Here is an 8,490-nt window from a genome sequence, read left to right as displayed (position 1 = left end):
AAACAATTTGCCGCGTTGCTATCGTATTGCATGGGTGCATCAGTTGCGGGTCTTTTCTGTCTCTAGCTCTGTCCATTCTGACAGACTTCTACTAACAGTAGCTTCTATAAGACACACTCCTCATGAGAAATTTTTAATCTTTCCATACTTGAATCAAAGGTCAATGTGTAGGATTGATTAGCTATTCAGTAGATAAATACATTAGGCATAATAATTGTTCCATTACAGCAATGGCAGATTTAAATTTTTCTTGGACTTCTTTTTTTTACTTTTTTCCATAACTTTTCCATAGTGCACGTGCTAAAGCACATTGATTTAAGGAAGACACCCTCCCTAGAGTTTGGGATGATGATTATCTTTGCTTACCTTCCTTATGGACTTGCAGAAGGTATCTCACTCTCAGGTGAGTAGGTATTGTTTGTGTCTGAGAGAGTCCCTGGATTTTTACCTGTTTTCTCATTTAACTTGTGCTCTTACTTTTAACTTTGATTTACTTTAAAGAAACATATATTCTCAACTTCATGTTCTAAAAGTATAGAAAAGGTGACTGCTACAGTTTTATCTACAGGTATCATGGCAATCCTCTTCTCTGGCATTGTGATGTCTCACTATACACACCATAACTTGTCCCCGGTCACACAGATTTTAATGCAGCAGACACTGAGAACTGTCGCTTTCATGTGTGGTAGGTGCTACCTACTCTTCATATTTGATATTAACAGTTTAAAATTCTATTTGTCTGAAATAGTAATTCTGATGGGAAGAGCAGAGGTGTGAATTTTCTTCTAGCTATTTGTATCTCAGTGCTACATGTCTTTAAGAGAAGAATTCCTAATAGCGGGGGCTGGAAGGGAGTCAGAAGTCACCTTTCCTGTCATACTGAATAAAACATACAGTAAATCTCTCTCTCCCATCCTGCAGGCTCCTGGTAAGATTTGCCATAAGATTGATAACTGAATAGAGATCTCTGACTCCTGTATTTCTCTGGTCTATTTTTAGTTTTAGGAGATGGATTTTTAGCAGTATTTTTTAAAACTGTTTAGGATATAAGAAGCTACTTGCAATAGCTTCACAAGTTGAGAAATTGGTTTTGGAAGTCATGATACAAGCAGTTCAGAGTCCCATAGCCTTTCCATTTCCATTTGCAAGCCAAACTTTCAAAGAAATAACATGCTTCTGTATTACAAATACATCCCTGGTTTTTAGAGGATGACATGAATGTGTTCCATATCGCTTGCAGGAAGATACATTTGGAACATGGTCAGGGAGAGGCGTTGCTGCCAAACTAAACCGCTCATTACCTGAGCACCAGTAGCTCACCAGGGTCTGGTCTTATCTATTACAAGTGTTTAAAAAGCATGTATGCATTCGAGACGCTGCAAAGGAGTTATTTAAGATACTGTGCAATTTCATACCATTTGCAGCAGGTTTTGAACACGCAAACGTCAGTAACCGGCACCCAAATCATGACCAAACAATGTCTTATGCTGCAGTAACTCAGATATTGCTACTATCTGTCCAAAACCATCCTAGTTTAGCTGGTTTTATGATAAGGAGCCTACCTTGCTAGGACAGCAGTGGACTGATGAAAATCTTGACTCTGCACTTCTTTGATAGTGATGGGCTGGTGCTGTGGAAATAAAAGGTTTGGATTACTGCAGGCATTGTACAGCAGTGGTACTGTTTCAGATCTGCAAACATCACTTCGAGACATTATTGGAGTATACAAGGGTTATTAGATCGTACAGTACAGTATTTATTACAAAGAGAGCCATGAACTGCTGCCATTTATAAGAATTTAATGACTTGAGTACTTCATAGGAGTGTTCAACTTACAATATATGAGATTGTGCCTGACATTTCTGTTCTAGATAGAATCTGATTCAAAGTAGCAGAAGCTGTTAGTAGTCACTCCTGTAGCAGCTTGTCCTATATTCCTCAGGTAAAAAATTCCTCAGTCTTTAGAACAATGTTTTGCTGGTTTGTTTATACTCATTCATAATTTACAGATGAAAAAGCCGACACACACAGAGGCTAAGGTGCTGTCCACTGACAGTGAGAGTGGAAGAATCCTGCCTTTTGCATAAAGGCGCTCGTGTCTGTTTTGTGCATTCAAAAGTCAGCAACTATTATGTTATGTACCCTATGAGGTAACTTATAATAGTAGAAAAGGTTGTGTAGAATTGTTTATTTAAAAGGTGTTTTCTCTTTTCCAGAAACATGCGTTTTTGCATTTCTTGGCCTGTCAATTTTTAGTTTTCCTCACAAGTTTGAAATGTCCTTTGTCATCTGGTGCATAGTAAGTATTTACCTTCATCCATACTAGTTTCAATGCATTTTTGATATTGAGGAGGAGGTGCAACACCTTACAATTAAATTACTTTAGAATAGTTATATTGCATAGGTTTTTACGAGAATACTTCTATATTTTTATCTTGCACAAAGTTAACTCTCACTAATAGCATGAAATTACTCTTCTTGTTCTCAGCATTTCGGTGTACAGATGTATCAGTCTTCTTTAAGGAATTAGAGTTTGCTCTTATTTTGAAGCCTATAAGATTATTAAAAGCAAGGAAAAGAACCTTGCTTGGTTTGGACTATTAGATTTATTATTTAGAATGATTAGATTTATTAAAGATCCCAAAAGATGTTGGTATTATTATACATGCCACTTTATTGCAGAAGTTTTTTTTTATCAGAAAACTGTCTTCAAATACCTAAAGGGAACCTACAGGAAGACTGGAGAGGGAGAGTGTCCAGTGATAGGACAAGGAGAAATGGACTTAAACTGAAGGTTTAGGTTGGATCTTAGGAAGAAATTCTTCAGTACAAGGGTGGCAAGACTGGAATAAATTGCCCAGAGAAGCTGTGGATGCCCCCTCCCTGGAGATATTCAAAGGCCAGGTTGGATGAGACCTTGAGCAACCTGGTCTAGTTGAGAGACATCCCTGGCCATCGCAGGAGGGAGTGGATTAGATTGAAGTGAGGACCAAGACCATTGAGTCCTGATTTCAGCTTTTCAGGGCATCAAGATGATTTCTAAGGTCCCTTCCAACCTAAGCCATTCTATGATTCTATGAATCCTGAGTTCTTGCGTATCTTTAGCTTCATCTGAACAATTTGTGTGAATGGACAGTTCACAGGTGCAAACTAGTGTCAAACTCTGCTCCATTTCATCTCTCCAGGACTGGAGAGTCTTTCTCTCCCAAATGTCATTGCAGCTTGTTTACATAAACCTATTTAGTCGCTGTATCACTTCTTCACTTCGACCTCACCTTCTTCAGAGGAATTCCTTATGCAAACCCACTCCAGCGTGTACTCATTCTTCGACTCCATTCTTAATTCTTTTTCTTTCACTCTGTATTTCAGCATAGCTTTCTGCAGTGGCACTTGGAGTTACATTTCACATGGGGGTTGCCTACATCTATTGCTATTATTTATAATTGATTCACATAGACATGAAAAGTATGTCTCTTCTGCAGAGTCAAAAAGGGAAATGTGAATCCTTTTCCGGTCTCGCAGAGAGATGCATACTGCGCATTTTAGTCCATGGTTCAAGGGGAGAATTGTTATCTGCAATTTACAGATAGTGCTATCAGCACAGGGAACTGCTCTCGCTGCATTACACCCAACTTCCTTATCTAATATATATCTAAGGTGTGACACTTCCTTCTATGCAGCATTGCCCTCACAGGCATAATGCAAATTGTGTAATTTGGGGGTGATTCATAATGGAAAACAGCACAGCCCATCAAGGATCCTGCTGACTAATTCTAGGATATTTACCTTACCGAGGTCTGTTTGTGGTGGAGCTTAGAATTAGTACCATCGTGAAAAGCTTTGCTTTATGGAGTTAAAGTTTTCACTGTGTTTGTTAATTGTCTTCCATTAAATCAATAGTAATTTTTTTTTTATTTTTAACTCCCTCTCAAAATGTTGCTTCAACGCGTAATATATTTTATATCTGTACCCAGGGAAGCATTGTGCAACCAGATTACTTGCTGCTTGTTTGGCTTCTGGCCTTTTTCTCTGAGGAACTGCTCCATGGGGAAGACAATAGAAATATCTTATTGCCTCTTAGCTGCTGCGCCAAGGGAATGATTAAAGGAGCCGAACTGACTGAACTGAGGAGAACTTTTACCCGAAGTAATTCTCGGTCTCCCTGGAATGCCTCTTGGGTTTCATTTATTTATTATAAGTAAAGTAATGTCTGGTGTCTGCTACTGACAAGTCTGGTTTAGTTTCAGTTAAGCAGACAAAACATTTTAAAAAAAGTTACATTCCACATCGACCTATGCTGAGAGATTTCTTTATGTTAGTTTAGCAGCACCCCTAACTTGCAGGATTTGTGAGTGAAAAGAGCATATTCACCTTTCCCTCTACAAATGAGATGCAACTGGGACCCGTGTGAACGTAACACATCACATAGTCTTTTGCTTTTATTTCTGTTTTTCAGGTACTTGTTCTGTTTGGAAGAGCAGTGAATATTTTCCCACTTTCCTACCTACTCAACTTTTTCCGTGATCATAAAATCACCCCCAAAATGATGTTCATCATGTGGTTTAGCGGTAGGTTAAAGCTCAAAGTACAGAGAACCGAAAAGTTTTAGCTTTTTCATTGTATGGGCTACTCTAGGAAGAACTCATTTTCCATCTGCTTTAGCAAAACTCAACTGACCATTTGCACTGTTCTCAAACCCAAGTGCCATTCTCTTTCCCCTTAGTGCTAGAGGACTATGCAGTGGCGATCCCCACTGAAGGTTTTCCGTGAAGAGTCTACTTTTCATTCTAGGTTGAGCAACTGCACAGTTTGAACAACAGTGTCTGCAGAGCTCAGATTCATTTTAGGGGGGGGTAACCAAACGAGAGATCGATTGACATGGTATAGGATTGTGAAAAACTTAAGAAGGTGGAGAGCTACTGTTATCAGAGTGCTGAGGACCAATGTGGCTGTTGATTCACTCTTCATTGATTTACTGTCCTCTCTGATAAGGTTTACGTGGTGCGATTCCCTACGCCCTCAGCCTTCATTTGGGCTTAGAACCAATAGAGAAGCGGCAGCTCATTGGGACAACAACAATCATCATAGTGCTGTTCACAATTTTGCTGCTGGGAGGAGGAACCATGCCCCTCATCAGACTGATTGACATTGAGGACTCCAAAGCACGCAAGAGGAACAAGAAGGACATTAATCTTAGCAAGACAGAGAAGATGGTTGGTTTGGGTTTTGTTGTTTGATTTTTTTAATTCAGAGGATCTCTCGTTTGATTGTGGTTTGGTGTTGGCTCTTGTTTATTTGGGTTTTTTTTCATTTTTACATTTACAAAGACTCAAACATTTTTTTACTAAACTGTTTTTCACTATGTTTTACTAAAAAGTAAAATGAAAGCAATGGAAAAAGCCAAGGTGGTAGAGAAAAGCCAAGCAATATGAATTTTAAAATATCCCAAAGACAGAGCCTGGTTAGTGTTTACCCAAAATAACTGTTTGGACAAAGGGAGAAATAATCTCTTAACACAATCTAATTAGAAATTGATCCATACAAATTAAAGTAACCCCTGCAAAAGCATAAAGCAGATGATACAGGATTGAGTCATATACAGAGAGAAAGGAGCTAGTCCAGCATGAGTCATGAATTAATCATAAAAGGCAGATGGGAACTATTTTTCAAAAGTCAAAGCAGAGACCATGAGAAGGTGGTAACAGCAGGACCCCTCTGACTGGATTTTATTTTAAAGCAATTTCTGGTTAAGCAAGAGTACTGAAGAAAACGTAACAGCCACTCTGAAACCTCATATACAAAAAGGTTGGAGGACATTAAGTATCCCAGAGCCTATTTTGTCCCAAACCATCGAATAATACAGAGAGGGCACAGTTCTGCAGGATCTGCAGAACAGCACCTCTTAGCACAGATTTCATAAAGCTTGCAGTCTTCAAAATTATCTTACTCTGTCCACATCAGGAGGTGTGTGTAGGAAGAGCATGAGGACAGGGTGCGTTCCGATACAGGGCTTGTTTTCTGTGAGACAATGACGTTAGTCTTGCTTGCTGGATAAAAATCATTGTCCAGCTCACAAGAGAAAAGCTGCACACCAGAAATCTGTTCTCAGCAATAGTAACAATACAAAATATAGAACGTTTGAGGTGTTTCACCTTTCAACATGCAAAGGGAAGATAAGTGACTCTGGGAATCAACAATCGGACAGATTCATACAGCCGCAAGCCCTGGTGGGCTGGGGTGATCATTTCCATGTTGTTCCAGCATGGAAATTGGTTGTGAGAAGGGAGAGCACAGTGCAGGGGGATGAAGGAAGCGGGATGGATGAATGACTGTCACGTTTTTTTAATACCTGTGATCTTTCTAGGGGAATACCATAGAATCCGAACATTTATCAGAGCTCACAGAGGAGGAATATGAAGCCCAGTACATAAAACGCCAGGACCTCAAAGGATTTATGTGGTTTGATGCCAAGTATTTGAATCCTTTCTTCACCAGGAGACTCACACAAGAAGTAAGTCTTGCTTCCTTGAAGAAAAGAAACTGTGGTAGAGTTGGTTGTCGCTTCACTTGGTACCATTCAACTTATAGTGCAGCCATGCAACTTCTATATTAGGAGAAATGAGCTATCTAATATGTGACTTGTGCATATGTAGAGCAGCTGTAATGACAGGCTGCGCTGTAAAATTGCAGGTTGGATTAAATGAGCATCTCTCAAGGCTACCACAATTAAACTTTAAAAGTGTATGGATTTGTTGCACTCGCCTTTAATCTTGCAGAGCACCACAAAAGGTGCCAGGAGTTACTAGGTATTACTGCTGCTAGAAAAGCTGCTGCCACTCCTGCAGAGGTTTTAAAGTGCTATTGCACAAAGTTCCTGTCTCTTACTGTACATGGTCTTGTGATGTCTGGAGCAGCCCTTTTTCTGCAGAGTGCAGTTTTTATCTCAGAAGCATGCATCAGCATTGAAACCTTCACTTTTAAGATTTCTCCACTAGGAGACCAAGACTTTGAAGCTGTAAATACAAAACGACACCTGACTGAACATGTAAGTTTACACCGAGTGGCTCCAAGATGTGTGAACACTCTGCCATTTTCACTCCTGTGTCTCAGAAACCTGAGGCTCCTTAGCCACATAATTCACTTGCCATAGAATTAAAAATTTTTACTGTGGAGTTATTTTGTGTAAAGCGTGCACATTCCATCTCCCTAGCCTGCTCAGACGTACTATTTTTCCCCTTGTTTGTACCTTTCTTTTCAAAAGAATGCTTTCAGCACTTTCCCACAAAAGCTAAAGGCTTTTTTTGGCAAAACCCGAAAGGAATCAAGAAGCCAGAGTAAACATCTGATTTGCAGTTGGTAGCCAACAGCATGGCTGCCATCCACATTGCAACCAAAGGCTAGAAAAATGGGTATGAGAGTCACTGAAGCAGACCACAAGCTTCCAACTGTCCCTGGGAATATCTGAAGGGGAATGAGATTCAAAGGTGAGCCATACAGACAGCATTAGGGTTGTCGAAACCCACCGAGCAGGACTATCTAGCAAACAGGTAAAAACAACCCGTCGCCAGAAATAGCATCAGTGGAAATAATTACTGACTGAACCCTTGATAGATATTTTCTGGTAGGAAACAGAGTTGCTTTGCATGCTTACAGACCAGGAGTGAATTATTTCCCAAGCAATGTGTTAAACTAGTCTTTCTCTCTTGCTCTAACACACAAGTAGTGGTGTGGCCAAGTAACAAACTGTTCTGGTTTGCTGTTGCTTTAGGACTTGCATAACGGGCGCATACAGATGAAAACCCTCACAAACAAATGGTATGAAGAGGTACGACAAGGACCCTCAGGATCTGAAGATGATGAGCAAGAGCTGCTGTAGCCAACTGGGGCAGGAGTGCAAGGAGTTTAGAGTTAGAAGGAGGATTTGCGTATCAAGAGCCTGACTGCATAAAAGCTGGAAAGCTAAGGATGAACTTTCTGATTTCAGACAGGTCTTGGGCTACATGCTTGGGTATAAAACTGCAGATCTGCTGTGCTTGATGTTACTGGTCAGTGATGGAAACACACAAGGGTCCAGCACTGGATTGACTGAAGAACCTTTGGTTCAGAGTTGACAGCACAGCAAATTTCATGCAGCCTGTTGAAAAGCAGGAACATCTGCCTTGAAATGGTGACATTGTTTAAAGGGGGGGAATCTTCTTCCTGCTATGAAATCTGCTGTAAACATATGCTGAAGCACAGAGCTATTGTAGGACTCTGCAAAACAGAAAGAATTGCACTTTACTTTGGGGGTTATATATATATATATTCATTCACAGCATGAAGAGTCTTGACAGTTTATACTGTGAATTTGTTTCAGCACTAGTAAGGGAATCAACTGGAATAAATCTGTAATTTATGGAAATTGCACATTATGAACCTGGAGAAGATGCATACCTTGACAAAAAGCAGATGTTGCACATGCAAGAAAGACTTTGCAAACTGGTGGTTTTG

General features: G+C 40.0%; 1 protein-coding gene across 1 annotated transcript in view; it reads left to right on the top strand.

Annotated features, from left to right (window-relative positions):
* The window catches only part of SLC9A8 (solute carrier family 9, subfamily A (NHE8, cation proton antiporter 8), member 8), a 25,418-nt gene extending 17,465 nt beyond the window's left edge, over positions 1 to 7,953 (top strand). The window contains exons 9-15 of the mRNA XM_009869244.1: positions 298 to 403; positions 569 to 685; positions 2,217 to 2,299; positions 4,457 to 4,568; positions 4,993 to 5,213; positions 6,365 to 6,511; positions 7,769 to 7,953. Coding sequence (XP_009867546.1) covers positions 298 to 403; positions 569 to 685; positions 2,217 to 2,299; positions 4,457 to 4,568; positions 4,993 to 5,213; positions 6,365 to 6,511; positions 7,769 to 7,876 — 894 coding nt within the window. The 3' untranslated portion in view covers positions 7,877 to 7,953. The remainder of the gene's footprint in view (positions 1 to 297; positions 404 to 568; positions 686 to 2,216; positions 2,300 to 4,456; positions 4,569 to 4,992; positions 5,214 to 6,364; positions 6,512 to 7,768) is intronic.
* Positions 7,954 to 8,490: the final 537 nt, after the last annotated feature.

This window comes from Apaloderma vittatum, unplaced genomic scaffold, assembly GCF_000703405.1.
Source record: "Apaloderma vittatum isolate BGI_N311 unplaced genomic scaffold, ASM70340v1 scaffold18905, whole genome shotgun sequence".
NCBI lineage: Eukaryota > Metazoa > Chordata > Aves > Trogoniformes > Trogonidae > Apaloderma > Apaloderma vittatum.
Note: the sequence above shows the minus strand (reverse complement) of the source record. Positions and strands in the feature narration are given on the sequence as shown.